General features: G+C 42.5%; 1 protein-coding gene across 3 annotated transcripts in view; it reads left to right on the top strand.

Annotated features, from left to right (window-relative positions):
• Positions 1-6,514: 6,514 nt before the first annotated feature.
• ppfia3 (PTPRF interacting protein alpha 3) overlaps positions 6,515-19,809 on the top strand; it is a 36,710-nt gene continuing 23,415 nt past the window's right edge. Inside the window, exons 1-4 of one of the 3 annotated variants that reach the window (XM_040043307.1) lie at positions 6,515-6,681; positions 7,708-8,484; positions 19,302-19,403; positions 19,568-19,807. In XM_040043307.1, the coding sequence (XP_039899241.1) occupies positions 8,137-8,484; positions 19,302-19,403; positions 19,568-19,807 (690 nt within the window). In that variant the 5' untranslated portion in view covers positions 6,515-6,681; positions 7,708-8,136. Of the gene's footprint in view, positions 6,682-7,707; positions 8,485-17,062; positions 17,106-19,301; positions 19,404-19,567; positions 19,808-19,809 lie in introns of those variants that run through there. The other 2 variants (XM_040043292.1, XM_040043298.1) reach the window with 2 other exon arrangements.

Raw genomic sequence — 19,809 nt, 5'->3', positions numbered from 1 at the left:
GACACACTGGGCCTGTTGTCCACTGTCATGCCTCCCAGGGGACCTGCTGATCCTTCTTGTTGTTGTCCTCATGATGAGTTGCACCCCTGATTGTCGCTCAGGGCATTCCTATCAGCATTCCTCTAACCCGCTGACCTGTCATGACCCCACAGGGCCCCTCCCCTCCTGGTGACCATGCATCTGCCACATGTCAGTCACTGCTGTCACATCAGCCAAATATAGATGTCGGAACAAACCTTCCAAATTATCCAGTCTGTGTTTATCATGAAGCAATTTCTGTGACTCATCAGATTTATATTTGCATTTTTCTCTCTATGTCCTGTTGAATTCACTTGGGATTTCAGGTGAGGTTATTATCCTCTCTCCACCATTTTCAGGCAGTATAAACATCAAAATGCATTTTTGCTGCAGGGTAAGCACAAGTTATTGTTTTTTGTTTTTGTTTTTATTTCAGCAGCTAACTGAAATGATGCTGACCAAAACTTGACTGTAGCTATTAAGCAGTTAGCAAAGAAAAATGGTAAAATAATTATAGCTGATGTTTGTGCTAATATAAGAGCATCATAGTAAATTTTAGATTGGTTAATAAACATTCCTTTAGTTAAACTGTTAAGGGAATTATTATTACAGGAAAATATTTTAACAATTCAAGTCAAATCTACTTGTTGAAAAAACATCTAGAAACTATAGTAGAAGTAAGCGTTTTACACAAGTGTTTACATTAAAAATATTTTTAACTTTTAAATATGATAATGTGCAGCTGTATTCGGCATGGACGTAAAGAGGTGAGTTTATTTATGAGGTTTTGTTTGATTTTTAGTGTTATGCTTCCCCCATTTCTACGGGGTTTGGACTCAGTGGAGACCTTCAAAAAACAGCTAAAGACATTTTTATTTCAAAAAGCTTTTAATTAGACCAGGGTTTTTATGATGTATTTTATGACTGTATTATGTTTTTACCTTGTAAAGCACTTTGTGACATATGTCTGTGAAAGGTGCTATATAAATAAACTTTACTTACTTACTAATGTGATTTCTGGTGTCTGTGGACAGATGTTCATTCCATTCTGTTCCATTCAAACTTCTCCACCACCATGAGAAAGACCAAAGAGCTGTCAAAGGATGTCAGGAGCAAGACTGTAGACCTGCACAATGCTGGAATGAGCTATAAGACCATCAGGATGAAGTTTGGTGAGAAGATGACAGCTGTTGGTGCAGTTATGCAGAAGTTATTGAAGACATTTAAAATGACATTCAGTCGACCTTACCTCATGGGGTGAGGATCATCATGAGCAAGGTGGGGGATCAGCTCAAAACTATAGGGGCTGAGCAGTCATCAAGGACAAAACTGGTAACACACTACGCTGTAATAGATTGAAATCTTGCAGCGCCGGAAAGGTCCCCCTGCTCAAGCAGGCATTTGTACATGCCTGTCTTAAGTTTGGCGGTGAACATTTAAATGATTCAGAGAAAGTTCTGCGGTTCGAAACCAAAACCAAGCTATATGGCACCAACTCAACCCACCGTGTTTGGAGGACCTGAAGAATATCATCCCCACAGTCTAGCACGGATGTGGCAACATGTTTTTGTGCTAAGGGTACAGGACGACTTCACTGCATTGAGGCGCCCATCAAGGGGACCAGGTACCATAAAGTTTTGGAAGAGAACCTCCTTTCCTCTGCCAGAACACTGAAGATGGATTGAGAACAAGCCTTCCAGCATGGCAATAATCCAAAACATACCAATAAGGCAACAACGGAGTGACTAAAGGAGGAACACATTGAGGTCATGGAGTGGCCGAGCCTGTCTCCAGACCTCAGTCCTATAGAAAATCTGTGCAAGACGCTGAAGCTTTGAGCAGCCAAAAAACCTAAAGGAAAACAAGTGCCTGAATGCTTCCTGAGACATGTGCAAACCTGGCAACCGAGTACAAGAAACGTCTCACCACTGTGCTCGCCAAAAGGGTTGCAAATCAATGTATAACTTTTATGTAGTGTGGGGGGTTTTTCTAGATTAAAATGAAACTAACAGAAAAATTAGAGACTGTTCATTTTTGCTCTGGATCAAATAATTATTTCCTCCACTGTATTATTTATCCCTTTACACTTATTTGACAGCTCCAGTTATTCTACTTTTCTACTCTAAATTTCAGATTTTTTTCCATACAAAACAAGATAAATCAAAATAGACAGTACATTTGCTAATTAGAATATAAAAGCAGAGGTGAATCGATTAAACTGTCCCGTGGTCAACTGATAAAATATATTTGGCAAATACATAGAGTCATTTTATGTCCATTTTAATTGGTTGTTATTAATTTGGGGGAGGGATTATATCTTATTATATGCTCTTATAAAATAAATAATTTCCTGCAGGGCTTTTATTTGTAATGAAGAAAGGATCTGAACACATCCTCCACTACCGCCTTTAATCAAATTTAATATCGAGATTTACTTTTAATGAACTATGATTCCCAATAGGTGTATTGATAGTTGTAGTTATATAAAAGATTTGAGTACTACTGCTCACATCCATCACGACTACTCTGACTTGTTCAATCCCTTAAAGAGGAGCAGACATTGTAATTCTGTAAATGGTGCCTCCTCCTCCTCCTCCAGCTGCTGTTCTGAGCTTTTTAGTAATAAACCTTTTTCATGTAGTGTTGCCAAATCACAATGCCAAGCTGCTTGTCCCTTCCTCTCTTGTCTCTTTGTATGAAAATCCCAAATGAGTCACACAGAGTTGTCATTCCAGGCAACATCTCATGTATTTGCAGCTCATATTTAATCAACTCTGTTATTCCGTAAACTAGGAAGCTTATTATTTAGCTTTTGTCTCTCTGTCGATTTGAAATGGACAAATTACTTTTTGCAGACCTTAACTCATGAGTGCATTTCATCATTATTCGCAAAGACTGTCAAATTTTAATGTGAATAAATAGATTAACTGAATATTTTGCAAGAATCATTTCTGATTTTTGAAGTGATGTATAGTAATCTGTTAACTCAGCTGCAGATGTGAAAAAAAGGGAACAAAACACATTATATATTTATTTTCCATCGTTTTTGGACATTTTGTGGCTGTACAACATTCTCAACCTGGCTTATATTCATTAAAATACACTCACAGTCCACTCACATGGCAGCAGCTCAGTGCATTCAGGCGTGCCGACATGGTCAAGATGACCTGCTGAGGTTCAAACTGAAAGGTGGATTGGTGCCTTTGGATATGGCATGGTAGTTGGTACCAGACGAGCTGGTCTGAGTGTGTCACTCCTCTACTGGAATTTACCCACACAACCACCTCCAGGGTTTACAGAGAATGGTCTGAAAGAGAGCCAATCTAGTGTAGCATACTGGATGAAAATGTTTTATTAATGGCAGAGGAGATTAGCCAGTTTGTGTCAAGCTGATGGGAAGGCAACAGTAAGTCAAATAACTGCTCTTTACACCCATGCAGCATCTCTGAACACACAAAACAGTAAATCTTGAAGCAGAAGAGCACACTGTGTGCCACTCCTGACAGCTAACAATAAACTGAGGCTACAATTCACACTTCCTGGTCTGAGTTTTGATGCTGTGACAGAATTTAACAACATCAAAGCATGAATCCCTCCTGCCTTGTTTCAACAGTTCATGCTGTTGGTGGAGATGAAATGGTGTGGGCCCTTTAGTACCAACTTGGCATCCTTCAAAAAACATGACACTGAGTTCACTGTACTCAGATGACCTCCAAGGTCACAAGCTCTGAGTCCAATAGAGCACCTCTGGCATGTGGTGGAATGAGAGCTTGGGATTAAATCAACAACTGTGCGATGTGATCATGTCACTATGGACCAGAATCTCAGAGGAATGTTTCCAGCAGCTGTTTTGATTTGTGTCATGTAGAATTAAGGCAATAATATCCAACTACAACTAGCAAGGTGTGTCTAGTAAAAGGTATTATCTGGTATACTATACAACCTTGGGCCATTAAATTGTACCAACACCAAAATCTTTAAGAAAGTAGATCACATAACATTTCTTTTCAGTATTACAAAGACTTCTTCTGGCTTTTCTTTTTCTTTCTTTTCATTTTTTCTATTATTTTCCATCATTTCTTTATTCCCCCCCTCCGCATCTCAAAACTATTTAATTTAGAGCACTGGTGGCTCTCTGGAGAGGACATTACGTCACCCCGGCAACCCCCCCACCCCAATACCCAGGGGCTTAAAACCCGCCTCCCCAGAGCTCCTATTGGTGAAGTAACTGAGAAATTTTCATAGATACATCTTCACATTTTCCGACCAATCACATAAAAGAAGAAATGTATACATTTTTTTTTCTATTTAATTAGACTGAAGAAGAAAAAAAGTTCCCCCACAATAAGCCCCAGATTCCTTTCTAATGTCTGACTTCGCAAAAGTTCAACTTTGTTCATTCATGAAGTTGTTCATTGCTGACTGCGACCTTTTAAAAACCTCCAGTTAAACAGATATGATGATGTTTGCCTAAATTCCAGACATTTAGCCTGAAACCTTATGCTACTAGTGTACTGAATTTCTCCATTTCAGACACTAGAGGGTGCAATTGTACCATTGTGCCGGCAAGTTTTATCTATTACACAAAGAGGATAAATTGGAAAGTATTCACCCACATAACAGCTCAGATTGGTCTGCCTTTGTTCTGCGGATAAGCACGGAGAAAAGGCGAGGAGAGGTAGCTGGAAAGAAATGTGGGGATGTGAGGATGGGAGGTTTAAAAACGTGAAAGCCGGTAAGAGCGTGTTTCTTTAAGAGACAGCGTCTTCACGAGGAGAGAAAACGATTGGAGGTCGTCAAGCTTCACAGAAACAGCAGGAAGGGAGGCGGAAAAGCTCGAGTTTGTCTTTAATATAAACCTCTTTGAAGCGTTCATTTTGTTCAGTCACGGCTCATTTTTCCCCACAGAGCAACTTTATAATAACATATTTATTATTTCCGAGGGGCAAAAAAAGGTAAATATGTTCACGGTCCCTCTCTGATGTTTTTTTCTGAATCAGGCTACTCATTCTGTCCTGAAAATTCAGTGTTTTCACGTGTTTAACAGCTTTACTACTCAGTTAAAAGAGAAAGATTGGGTAAATCCAAAAACATATTTAAAAAAAAAATAAACTAGAAATACAGCAGATATAGATTACATTTGTTTTCTATCCTAGTTTACAATCTCCTGATTTGTCCTTTGACCTTTATGTTTTGGTTAGAATTACTTTAAATAAAAAATCACTGTAATGAAATGTGGAAAGTGGGCACCATGGATAAAACGGTACGGTACTTGTACATTTATATACTCATCTTTTGGCTTGTGGGAAACAATTAGTCTCCTCGTGTTTAATGGATAAATCTTTAAACTCTTGAACTCTGACCTCAAAACTGCATTTATACTGAATCTGATTTTAAAATGGAAATAAGAAATAAGATTTGAAAATTCTTTCTTTTTCTCCTGGAAATGTGCTTCTAAGCACCATTTCTGCTAAATTCTTTCATAATTTAAATTCTTTTCTTTTTTTAGGCTGCTTACTTAAAGAGTCAACACATCAGATCATTTGCCTTCACCTCACCCTGTCTCGAGCATCCTCCTGTGTCACACTAACCCTCTGCATGTCCTCAGCCACTACATCCATGAAACTTCTCTGTGGTCTTCCTCTTTTCCTCCTGCCTGGTAGCTCCATTTTTAACATCCTTTCTCCAGTATATCCACATGTCCTCCTCTGCACAGGTCCAAACCCTCTCAGCCTGGCCTCTCTAACTTTGTCTCCAAACCGCTCAACCTGAGCTGTTCCTCACTGTTATTTCTATTTCTGTCCATTCTGAACATCTGAACATCTTCAGCTGCACTTCCTGTCTTTTTGTCAGTACCACCGTCCCCAAACCATACATCAGAGCGGCTCTCACTAACATCTTGTACACCTTCCCTTTCACTCTTGCTGCTATCCTTCTGCCACATATCACCCCTGACACTCGTCTCCATCCGCTCCACCGCGCCTACCTAGTTGATCCCAGGTTTCCACCATCCACCTTCAGTGCCTCTACTCCCTGCAGCTTCACTGTTACACCTGTCTCCCTTCCATGCACAGACCTGTACTCTGTCTTGCTTCTACTGACTGATTCCTCTTCTCTTCAGAGTGTACCTCCACCTCTCCAGGCTCTCATCCATCTGCTCCCTACTCTTACTACAAATCATAATGCAATCTGCAAACACAGTAGTCCAGGCAGACTTCTGCCTGACCTCATCTGTCAACCAGCATGCCACCCCTCCATTGAAACTATGTTACTCCTCACTCACAGTTTAGCTTGCACCAGTCTCGCTGTTCTCATGCACTGTATGTCCTGCACCACCCTCACATTCTTCCCTTAAGAGACGTACACGTCTCTTACAATGTCATAAATAAATATTTTAAAGAAGAACCACATCCCTGGACTGCCAGTTTCACACTTTTATTCTGAAAGTCTTGACCGGATACCCCCCCGTGTTCGCTACCTGCGCTTTGACGCAGCGGCTGAGCCGTGCTGTCTCTTCCACAGCAGAGAGAGGGAGGGGATGGGGCAAGCTGGTAACCGGGCTGTAACGGGGATAACCTGCAGCCTCCGTCTCTCAGCTGCTCCGATGGAGTGAACCGGGCCACGATGCGCGTTTATTTCCTTTCTCTGTCGCTCATGGAAAGGGTAAGGCACACGGATTGATCGGGGTGGCATGGCGATGTGCGGCACGCAGATGTAGCCGTGCGTTAGACGGTCCAGCTGTTTTTATGGGTGGGTGGGGGGGAGCAGGGTGGCGCGTGTGTGCGGGGTGGGGGGCAGTGGGGTGTTGATAGGAAATAGACGCCTTGCAGTCGGAATAAAGCCAAGCGCGGCGCGACGCTTTGGCGACATTTAGGTTCGTCTTAGTGGCAAAAAAGGGAAATAATCCACTGATGTGTAATATCTCCGGCTTCAATCTCGTTAATTAGGCCTCCATCATTTACTGGATGATTGGCACCTCCCACCATGACGTGATAGCGGTGTGAGGCTATCCTGTGCAGCCTTTAAGCGCATGAATATACGCTGGTTTCCACATATTTGGATCATTTATTTTTCCGGAACAGTAATTAATTCCCTATCTGAGCACTCTGTTGTTAATAAGCCTTCGGGTTCGGGAGCCGTATTTCCTCCTGGATACAGCCCGCAATTACAATTCATGATGACACCCTTTTGCCCCCCCTCCAAATAAATGTAAGAAACAGCGCCGCGTCTTTCTCCTGATGCTTGCTCCGTATTTGCGTGACGGCGTTTTGTGGACTCATTTCCGTACATCATGCGCATTCGTTATTACCATTATGGCTGTGGACGCGCGGATACATAAAGCCGAGACATACCCAGATGGATGAATTACTCCAAGAGTATCGCGATGCTGCTGTCAGTGTTAAGAGACAGCACTGCTGCTTTTTGTGGTTTAAAAAAAAAAGTGTCCCGTTATTGTGTGTGTGTGTGTGTGTGTGTGTGTGTGTGTGTGTGTGTGTGTGTGTGTGTGTGTGTGTGTGTGAAATGGATCCATATGAGTGTTGAGGACGGATCACAACCTGGCTCGCGTTGGATGCCTTCATCATTTTATTCTCCTCCAGCTCCTCTCAGCACCACATCCATCGCATATGTGCCTGAAAATGACCTCTCACTTTCTTCTTCTTAATCCTCTTCTTCCTTCTCCTCTTCTAGGTTCACCTGGCACCTCAGTGAAGCCTGGGCCAGGGGGTCAGAGGTCGCCCACCAAACCTGCACTTCTCCCTCTTACCCCTACACCCCATCTCACCCCTTTCCTCCCCTTATACACCAGCCCCCTTTAGCTGCTGTCACCCTACACTGTCTTCTGTTCCAACAACTGGGACTGCCACCTTATAGCCTCACTCACAAATTCACAAAGCTGCCACGTCCATCCTCCCCCAGCACTTGTTTCTCGCCTGTGAGCCTCATCCAGTCAGCTTGAGAGGAAAGACACCCCCCCCCCCCCCCGCACCCCCCAGAAAAAGATAAACAAACTAACTGTTGTGCATTTCATGACGAGGGCTGACCGGCCGCTCACCAGACACTCTGCCTAAGTGTCCTAGTCATCTTCTCAGATAACACCTCTCACACCCAGGCCTCAAGATGATGTGCGAGGTGATGCCCACCATCTCGGAGGACGGGCGCGGTGGAGGTGGAGGTGGCTCGTCTTCCCCGGCAGGGGGCGGAGGAGGAGGGATGGGTGGCGGAATGGGAAGCATGGGGGGCTACAGCAGCCGGGACCCGCGCGGTGGCGGCAGCGGTGGAGGCGATGAAGGAGGAAGCACAGGAAACCTGGAGTCGCTGATGGTGAACATGTTGACGGAGAGGGAGAGGCTGCTGGAGAGCCTGAGGGAGACGCAGGACAGTCTGGGGACGGCGCATCTACGCCTACGAGAGCTCGGCCACGAGAAGGAGTCCCTCCAGAGGCAGCTTTCCATCGCGCTGCCACAGGTACAGAGGGCGAGGCGAGGGGTCAGGGGGTTCAGGAGGATTTGCAGGAGCCAAACATACCAAGCTGAAAAAGACACATCACTATCTTAACACACACACACATATGTCTCATTTCTCTTCTTTAGCTGTCTTCTCTCTGAACATAAGAGGGCTTAAAGTGAAGTAGTTCACATTTCTGCTTCTCAAGGTCAGGTTGAAGGTGTGAGTGAAGGAGGGTCATGTAAGGTAACAATATTCTGTGCAACAGGCCCAATCGTGGCCCTGTGCACACTCTAAGCCACAGGCAGAAGTGTACACGTGTCCCAAATGATAGTTTTTACTCTGCAAACAGCAGCTCATGTGAAAATGTGAGTAGAATCTGCAGCCTGGTTGTTTCACAGTGTGGGTTTGGTAGCTAAATGCAATGCATCATCACCACAAATGCAATATTTACATCATTCTCTCCCACATTTTTGTTGCTCACAGTGCTGTGGACACTGAAGGCCATCCTGCAGTAACATACTGGGATACACCGTACAACGGGGAGGAAAAGGATACAGTTAGTAGGATAATGACTGGATTAATTGCAGTTGTCTATTTACGGGAACTTCATATTTTGTAGATTTATCAGAGCAGGAAAAAAAAACGTTATGTGGTTCTTTATTATTATAACATAATTTACAAGCGTGCTGATTGACACGTGGCTGTGAATTGAAGGTGAAGTGTTCCTTTAATGTGGTGGGGATCAAGCTGTGGGGCAGGGTCCACTGTTGGGTATCAGAGTCACTGCATGTAACAGGGAAAATATGGAGCGAAACTAAGCTGAAAATAATTGGACTCTAAACCAACCGAGAGTCTGCGGAGCTTCATTTCAACCTGAATTATTTTTGTAATGTTTATTATTGAGAAAAAGTACAAAAACTGCAGCTTTAATTTAGATGTTTGTTACAAAAGAACAGGAATACTTGGCTTTTTTGGGCAAATAGTTATTAACGGTGATATAATGATTCGCATAATAGTCGATCATAATAATATTATAGTCTTAACAATAATATCTTAATAATATATATAGAAAATATTAAATAGGATATAATACCAATCAGTCAAATTCATCTTTAATTATATCTATAATTATAACAGCTGTGGGCCCTATTTTACTAAGTAATTAAGCTCAAAATGCAAGTGCACAAAGCTGGGTCTGTTACCATAACTATATGAATGCATACAAAAAGAACAAATACACACATATTTATGATATTATATATACGCATTACTGACACTGTATTGATGAATATTCTTTAAAAAACACATCACATGTATCTCCAGAGTTAAATGCACACAGGTTGTAACAAAAAAAATGTATAATAAGCACTTAAGTAAACAAAGACGAGACATTTATGCCTTATACACCCAAGATATTGATGTATTGTGAATATGCATTTAAATACTTAGTAAACATCGTAGTACAGGAGATCTGAAAAAGTCACAAAGCTACTTACATGTATAAAACATCAATGGCATGATGAAAAGCTGTAGGTGGAATTACAAGTAGAAGTGCTGTTTTTGAAGTGCTGTAAAAGTAAAAATATTGTGAGTAGAGCATTTCCTTCATCAGATGTTCTCATAGTGAAAATGGTTCCTTGTTGAATTATTGATACGTGAACCTATAAGCAGGATTTCAATGTGGGAGATGGTCCAGGTGGTGCTGAGTTGGGCTCCTTTGGGGGCGTTTAAACTACAGCAACGTGGATAAAGATCGGTTTGGGTGTATGTGAATCAGCTGGAAAAAAAAAAAACACTTCTCAGGCTGAAAATGAATCAGCAGAAAATCTGAGGATTTTTTTTAATGAAAAATCGCTGATAGAGTAAAAAAGTCTAGTTACAAATTCAAACATATGTTTTCTTAATCTCCCATGATAGAAAACTGAATAGTGTGGAATTTGTGATGGTAAATTTGATATAATAGGATATTTTTAATAATATATACTGATAACATTCAAAGTAAGTCACAAGTTGATTATTAAAGTAGACACATGTTTATTTATAATGCTGAAATCAGACTGTAATGTTTTCAGCGTGAGACTCTATTTTCTATGCATCATCACAATCTTATAGACTATAACATTTTTTTTCTGGATAGTAATCAAGTACCAAATTAGAAATAGTCGAGTAAAGTACCTAAAACTTAAATATCAACAATTCAAATTTTAATAAAAACAGGTAAATAAATAAATACTACTGTAATACTAAACAATATTTTCTTACACCCGGACGTCAGGAACAACAGGTGTAACTGACGGAGCAATTAAGGGCTCGCTGCCACATCCTAACACATACACTGCTTTATCATCTTTTTTTTTACTTTGAATGGACCTTCAGGAAAAACAAAACAGACATTACATTGGACTCTAAGACTTTAATCTTATAATTGTGACTTTAAACTCACCACAAAGTCATTACTGAGGGCATTAATCAAGTGAGAAGTGGAGTCATTTTCCCTTAGGCTTTCATACACTCCGGCTCTTTTTGCAGCCAGTGATGTTGCCCTCTGCTGGCCATTAGGAAGAAAGCATTTAAGGCGCTTGAGCACCACTTTTCAGACACTGAGGCTACATCTATCTTAGATGGAGAGATGTTTTTCCATCTCACTTCTGTTTAGATTAGGTTAAATTTTGGTTGCTATATGAGTAAATTAAGTCTTTAAGGATCTTAAAAATACCTCAAAAACAGCACAAAGTCTTAAACGACCTTCTGGGCTTTTCAAATGTGATGCTAATATGTCTGTGGCACAGACTGGTTCTACCTGAAGCCCGGGGATGATGGCGCAGTGTTTCATTTGCCCCTGTAGCTCAGAAGCCAATATTATCCCACATCCCATGCCCGAGAGCTAATCATGTTGTAATTCCACTCAACATAGAAGAGCTCCGTCTCTATTTTCAGGCAGCAGTCATTGTTGGATGCCTCGGGCTGCAGTGTTGTCTCCCTCATTGTTAGTACCTATTTCTCTCTCTCTTGCCATGTCTGAAATATCAAAAATGGAATAACAGACGTAGCGGTGCTGCACGTTCTACCAGAGAATGAGTGGACATTAAAGGGCCGTGTTCCCTCACTGAGAGGAGATCAATATGGTGCACACATCTGCAGAAGCACACAGATAGAGGAACACATGGACGGCTGTGGCACATTCTACTGTAGATGAGTTCACCGAGTTTATCTATGTGTGTGTGTAGACGTTGCCAGGAGAGGAAAAACAGGAGAGAGGGATGGAGTGAGCGACAGCACGGCTTGGAAAGAGAGAGGAAGAGAAAAAAAACCTGGTGATATGAAACTCACAGAGACTAACAAATCAAGTCCATTTGCATATTGCTGCATGCTAATGAGGTCTGGAGTGTGTTTTAGATGGTGTGTATCATGACGGGGGAAGACTGACATGGATGAAGGTGGGATTTAGTGGTAAAAACATCATGTCAGTCATGACGCTAAGAGATTTCCATCATCTACCTGACCGAAGTGATGCAAAGTGTCTTGTTACGGGGGTCTGTTTCACACCATCCTTTACACCAATTAATCCCAAAATTATAAAATCCTTTGGGCCCAGAACGTGCCATCTGTACACAGTAATTTCCTCCCTCGTCCTTCCTCTTCCATCTTTTCAAATAAGCCTCTTTCTTTTACTTGTTCCTCTGATCCTCCTCTATTTCAGCCCAGTGAGCACATCAGCTCAGAGGCTTGTTACAGACTGTACACGCTGTACTTCATAAATGCGTTTTTGGCTGATAGAGAGTGTGAGGTAAGGCGCCTATTTGCTGCCGTGTGGGTAAACTGATCACTCTTAGCACGGAGCAAAGATAACAGCAGCCAGCGCGCATGCATCAGTACGCTTTACTGGCTCGTTTGCATAAGCATTTTCTTTCCAAAACACACATGCTTTGGTGCACACGTGCTCAGGGATGGTCATGTGCTCTGCATCATGTGTGCATCACGCCACGGTCACACACGAGAGGACAATCAGAGCATGGGCGGGCGCTTATGGTACACATTGTGTGCATGGTCGCGGGTGTGAGATTGCAGAAGCAAAAACACAACCTCAGCTGCTGAGAGCTGAAGTCGGCCTGAGCGAGCTGAGAATGTCACCCTCTCTGTTGATTTGTTGCCATAGATTTTGATTGTAACTATTATGTGGCTGACCTCACAAAATATACATAATTGGAGTAAATTACACAAAATCACAACATTTCAGTTGGACCGTTGTCAGTTGGAAAAAGAAAGACTGGGCTGGCCTAATTTACTCTCATGCTTGTTTAACCTCCAGGTTTTAATGATGGGAGATAGCGGTCCATGCTTATTGTGCAATTAAACCAATTTCAGGTGCAACGCCTGCAATAAACCCAGTGGTTAGATTTTATATCAAGGTCTGGACTCCATGAGCGCTGCGGTAGACATGGCAAAGAGCGTACTGTAAGTGAGTCGTTTCCTTTTTCGGCCGCAGTGTAGCCACTTTTCTGTGCAAGTATGCGTTGATTTAATGTGCTGGAATTCTTTGAGGCCAATGAGCTTTGAGCTTGTTAATGAAATCAAGATCTGTCAAACGGTTTGCTGTGGTTAATTGCACTGTAGGTTAACGGAAAAGATTGGCCGTAAAAGCCTCCTGTTGGCTTTTACTGCTGCGCGTTTCGCTTTCTCTGGGATAGACGGCCAAAGCTGGAGAAGGTAACATACTCCTGTAACGATGAAATAAAGAAGTTTGGTCGGAAAAAATTTGCGGTCATTGAAATTATTTGCTTGTTTTGCCTCCACTTTGTTGACATTTATACTTATCATAAGAGGGTAAAATCCACTGAAAGGCACCATTAGAAATGAAATGCAGCATAAACATACCAACTTACAACCTTCCCTCCTCTTCTGAGGTTTAAGTGTGAAAGTCTGAAGCACATTTAGTTAAAGAATGAACGTACTTGGCATCGTGTCTGTGAGCTTACCTGGTATCGACTTATAATGAGTAAATCTATTTAGTGGGTTTGACCTGATTGACATGACATGTCACGATCATATCAGTTTTTCTACTGGCCCAAAGATAACATGGGAGGGAGTAATGGACACATATATGCTGGTTTGCTGATGTAAAAGGTGCCTTTTGTCCTAAACATACACTTTGATGATTCAGAATATTGTGACTGCTTGGTTATGAGCCACAGATGCCACTTTGAAGACTGGTTAGCTTCAATTTTTCCTTGGAAAAAAATGGCACTAAACTTCACAGCATGGAGTCTTTTTATAGCTTTCATGTTTGTTTTTTAATTATTATTAATTTGGAAAACTGGCCAAAGTTAGAGGAGGTAACCCCATGCTGAGATCGTTCCAATCTAGTTAATCCAAAGTCTGGCAAGTTATTTGGTGGTTTCACATGCTCTCAGCCAATACTGAGTCAGCAGACAATAAAAAAAATCAATCAAAGGAGAATTTTTGGTCTGCACCTTCTGTGCCAAGAAGTCATGAAAAAAGCTTTGATGATAGCATGCATTGACCATAGCGTTCTTTCAATGTGCTTTTAAACATCGGAGCATTTATTTCTGCCCAGAGTTGCATTAATTTTTCACCAAGGTCTTGTATTGATGCTGGATGAGTCGGACTGCTGTGGAAAATCTTCTCCAGCGTATCCCAAAGATTCTCAGTGGGTTTAAGGCCAATCCATGTGTGAACATGATGCCTGACGCTTCCAGAACCTCTCTTTCACAGTCTGAGTCTGATGAATCCTGCCATTGTTATCTTGGAATATCTCTGTGCCATCAGGGAAGAGAAAATGCATTGATGGAATAACCTGCTCGATTGCTATATTCACGTAGTCAGCTGATCTCATTTTTTGGCCAGATAACTTTGCTAAATAATAATGCATACTTTATTGATCACCGTGGGGAAATTACTCTCTCTGCATTTCACCCTTTCACTCAGTGAAGCAGTGGGCAGCTGCAAATCAGGTGCCCAGGGAGCAGTGTGTAGGGACAGCCCCTTGCTCAGGGGTATTGCAGGGTAGCCATTCAGTGGATTCGAACCCCCAACCTTCCAATCATGGGGTGACCACGCTACCTACTGAGCTATCCCTGCCCTGCATGGAGACCTGACTAAGCAACCCTAGATTATAACAGAGCCCCCCACAGGCTTGTACAGTAGGCACTAAGTAGGATTGGTGCATTACTTTATATGATGCATCAATCAGGAAAATCTGGACTCTGTCTGATATTTATGCACCTGAGCAAACTGAAGCATTTTTTAAAGCCTCACTGATGAGTGGTTTTCTGAAAGTAACTAGAAAAACATTTTTCCATTAATATGAGGTATGCTGTCAAATATATACACCAAATATACAATCAGGAATACAGAAATTAATGTGAAAATAACTGAAATAAAACAAATGTACCATACCATACCAGCTTCATACATAAAGCACTTTAACATAAAACCAGGGTTCACAAAGTGCTGTGCATATACAAATAGCATAAGCAAAGTAAAATAAAATTATTACTAAATAAATAAGAAAAAATAAAACATGTTAAAACAAATTGAGTCTAAAATAAATATGTTTTAGAACAAGTTTTAAGAGATTTCAAAACAAATAAAAGGACTTTAAAAACTATCCTAAAATGTACAGGTAGCTTGATGGCAATAAAAACAAACTAATGAAAACAAAAATGATCCATTTACATCACACTTTCTAAATGAATTTGTGACTATCATCAATTTTTCAGTTTTGCTGCATTCATGATTTATTTATTTTTATATCTATCTATCTATCTATATATATATATATATATATATATATATATTAGGGGTGCAACGATACACAAAATTCACGGTTCGGTTCGGTTCGATACTTTGGTGTCACGGTTCGATATTTTTTCGATACAAAAAAAATGTTCATGCCTTTTTAATTTGTCATTTATTAAAATTATAAATATATATTTTAACTCAAAAGTACAGTTTTTAAATTTAATGTTGCTGAAACAAAAGTAATTAAAAAAATAAATATATCTCAGGGCTCTCAAAATTTCAAAATCCCTGGTAGCCCTTCGGGCAGGGACTCTTCAGTTTTTGGTAGCCCAAAATAAATGTAAGTAGCCCGAATAAAAAAGAGAGCAATTTTTTGATTGATGTTTTGTTTCCTGTTTTGTTTCCTTTACAATATTATACATTAAAGTATAATATTGTAAAGGAAACAAAACATTAATCAAAAAATTGTTGAAAAACAAATTACAACATTGTATAAAAATTACAATCATCAACTCAAATACTTGGTTCTAATTGAACAGAAATTTCTATGAACTTGTAAGAACTGTGTAGGACATGAATCAGTCTGTGTCAGATCCTGAATTTAAAATTTCCACTGAAGTCACGGGTAAGAGACAAGTGGAACCAAGATCTAGGCCATTTGCTTTTTGAAGTTTGCAAAGACTGCTAAATTTTGCCAGTGGTAGTTCACTCTTTGCAACATAGTACGCTGTTCTAAACAGATTTTTCAGGTTTATTTTTAGTATGTTATTTGCAATTGGTGTTTGTTCTGGGAAAGATATTGCAGACTGAGCAATAATGCATTTCTTGCATTTCTCATGGGTTCTAATGGGGGCCTTTCTTAAAATGACTGGTCCCAGTAACAAAGGCGCTTGTCGACTCAGAAATCGAGAGAAAACCAACAACACACCCGGCAGAACATTATGTTATTTACACGGGTGCACATAAGTGGTCCGCATGTGCGCATTCGCTGTCAAAATAAAAGACGCGCACCAGATAAGAAGTTGCAACGCGCGTTTGACCGCGGGTCAGGGCTGTTCGGGGTTCTGTTTGTACAGTTATGTTTTGTTTATGTTGCCATAGTGACGGGTGACGCCCTCTCGCTGCGACGGTGTGTCCTTCCGGGGTCAGAGGGCGCCCTGTGTGTTGTTGTCGTTGTTGCTGTGCGGTTGCTGCGCTGAGCAGTTAGCTAGCGGCAGTGTTCTTCTGCAGATGTCAATAAACGGCTGTGCTCCCTGGCTAGCTCACGGGAAGCAAGACCAAACGACACCTCCGTCTCCTCGTTGTCTGAGCTCGCCACATTGGTGTCAGAAGTGGGATGATGGTGGCACCCCATGTTCTGACCCGAGTGACTTTTCCCCCGCCGGTCGTGACCGGCCGGTGCGCCAAAAGAAGGCACCTGGACATTTGCAAAGTGAAAGCAAAAAACAAGCGCAAATTCAAACGCGATTTCAATATGTCACATATTGACAGTGGCTCACCGATGCCAATGACATAATTACCCAGCTACATTTCCGAAAGAATGCAAAAGCATTGACATATATTTTTCCTTCCTACAATAGCACGACGGGCAGGGCAGAGATAGATTTTGGCAGCCCGACTGGAAAAATCGCTAGCCCCGGGACGTCGGGCTAGCGATTTTGCAAGCCCTGTGTTACAGGCATGGCCCTTTAAGGATGAAGCCTGATGGGAAATGTATTCGGGATGTGTGTAGCGGGACTGCCTGGTGTGTGTGTGTGAAGAGAGAGAGCGGAGAAGGGGAAAAAGTAACGGTTAGCCACAGAAGAGACGAAAAGAAAATAAATAAAAGGAATATAATAACTCCCTCGACAGCCAGAGTTGTGTCGGCAATGCTCGCTGTGAGTAAACTGTTTCAGCCCACTGTACGCGGTGTTCGTGCCTTAGAGAAGAAATAAAGTTCGGTGAAGCAGTTTCCTACGCCTCCTTCGATCTTTTTGCTAGCGGAGTTGACCTGTATAGTAAGCTGTTGCCGGCTACGATTCAGTTACGGAACCTTCAAGTAACTGCCAGAGGTTTCCTTACTACGGTTCGGGGCCGCGGATCTGGCGCGGTAACACCTGTATCTGATTGAGGAATCACTCATCTTTGGAAAAGAGTTTATTACAGAGAAATGGCTCTTTCCAAAATAAAAGCTATACTATACGCTTCTTCTGGGCTATATTCTCAGCAGCATATTGTAGCGGGTCAGGGCTGTTCGGGGTTCTGTTTGTACAGTTATGTTTTGTTTATGTTGCCATAGTGACGGGTGACGCCCTCTCGCTGCGACGGTGTGTCCTTCCGGGGTCAGAGGGCGCCCTGTGTGTTGTTGTCGTTGTTGCTGTGCGGTTGCCGCGCTGAGCAGTTAGCTAGCGGCAGTGTTCTTCTGCAGATGTCAATAAACGGCTGTGCTTCCTGGCTAGCTCACGGGAAGCAAGACCAAACGACACCTCCGTCTCCTCGTTGTCTGAGCTCGCCACATTGGTGTCAGAAGTGGGATGATGGTGGCACCCCATGTTCTGACCCGAGTGACTTTTCCCCCGCCGGTTGTGACCGGCCGGTGCGCCAAAAGAAGGCACCTGGACATTTGCAGGACTTTGTGTGGGGCAATGGGGTCGTCTGGGACGACTGACCCCTTAGGTGGGGGCTATGTAGCGGGTCAGGGCTGTTCGGGGTTCTGTTTGTACAGTTATGTTTTGTTTATGTTGCCATAGTGACGGGTGACGCCTTCTCGCTGCGACGGTGTGTCCTTCCGGGGTCAGAGGGCGCTCTGTGTGTTGTTGTTGCTGTGCGGTTGCCGTGCTGAGCAGTTAGCTAGCGGCAGTGTTCTTCTGCAGATGTCAATAAACGGCTGTGCTCCCTGGCTAGCTCACGGGAAGCAAGACCAAACGACTACCTCCGTCTCCTCCGTCTCCTCCTTGTCTGAGCTCGCCACAATATTAAACATATCAGGTCCCCATAAGGAGAATCATGTGCTAACGGCTGTCTAAATGACTTGGGTAAAGTTTGTAGCATGCATGCTTGTTGTTTTTGTCTGCTTCCACTTGTCTTTGCACTAGGATGATGTCAGCATAAATGTGCAGTCATATTCGTTGTGTTCCCACTAGTGCTGTCAGCGTTAATCTCGTTGAAATGACGTTAACGCCACAACATGGCAAATCTCCGTTGAGGAGCTACCCCTGCGTGGGGCTAGACGGCTAACACGTTAACGAGCTAACTGCGCTAACACACTAGTTCCCACCCATGTAATTGAGCATTGCGTGGCACATCCAACATACTGTTTTACTTTAGTCCATGACGCGCTTACCTTCAGGGTCATATGTCACATGAAAACCAAAATAATTCCAAACGCCAGATCTGAATGAGGGTGGGGGAGGTTCAATTTGCCATGTTGCAAGGAGAGCTTAACTTCTGTCTGGCTAGCTTGCCCTGCGCTCTTCCTTCTGACTATGCTGTCTGTGTTGAACGCTCAGTGGATCTGTGCTCGACAGTGCAGCCTAGGCGGAGTAGTCGAACGCAGATTCACTGAGCGCTCAACACAGACAGCATCGTCAGAAGGAAAGTTGATAAAATAAATTACAAATTTTGTATTGTTCGATACATATGCGTACCGAACCGAAAGCACTGTATCGAACGGTTCAATATCGATACGAGTATCGTTGCACCCCTAATATATATATATATATATATATATATATAATTGGCTAAAGCTAGAAGACTTATCCAGCCTCATTAACGTGGAGTTACATTTTCTCCTCACTACATTTTTTGGTGTCTGATGGAGAAGCAGAAGCAGATTCATGTCTTATTTGCAAAGCATCTTTAAAATAAAAGAAAACCTTGCAGCTTCAATGTAAATCAGCTGTCACACATTTCCTGACTGAATTTGAACTTCCACCCGTACGTCCCACCTGCTTGACCTTTCTGTAATCATTCTTGGATGAATGAGAGGTAAAGCAGTGTGTGTGTGTGTGATCAGTATGTCTAACCCGCACTCATGACCTCATGCAGCAGCAGCACTGTTCAGTCAATAACAGCACCCTCTTGTGACCTTGCAGGAGTTTGCAGTGCTGACCAAAGAGCTGAACCTCTGCCGGGAACAGCTGCTGGAGAGAGAGGAGGAGATCGCGGAGCTGAAGGCAGAGAGGAACAACACACGAGTCAGTACACTTCCATGTCTGTTTTACGTTATGCTCTCCTCTGATCCTGGCATGCAACCTCGCCTTTTCTGAAAGACTTCACACGAGAAAACGTAATCCTCTGAGACATATCAGAGGCGCACTGTGGTGAGCTTTTACTGCATGTGAACCACATGTGTTTCCAGCTGCTGCTCGAACATCTGGAGTGCCTGGTGTCCCGCCACGAGCGCAGCCTGAGGATGACCGTGGTGAAGAGGCAGGCCCAGTCTCCGGCCGGGGTCTCTAGTGAGGTGGAGGTCCTAAAGGCCCTCAAGTCCTTGTTCGAGCATCACAAAGCTCTGGATGAGAAAGTGCGCGAAAGGCTACGGGTAGCTCTGGAGCGCGTGTCGGTCCTGGAGGAGGAGCTACAGTCTTCCTCCCAAGAGGT

Source organism: Simochromis diagramma, unplaced genomic scaffold (assembly GCF_900408965.1).
Source record: "Simochromis diagramma unplaced genomic scaffold, fSimDia1.1 OVJJ01000321.1, whole genome shotgun sequence".
NCBI lineage: Eukaryota > Metazoa > Chordata > Actinopteri > Cichliformes > Cichlidae > Simochromis > Simochromis diagramma.
The sequence above is the reverse complement of the archived record's forward strand: the minus strand, read 5'-3'. Positions and strand labels throughout refer to the sequence as shown.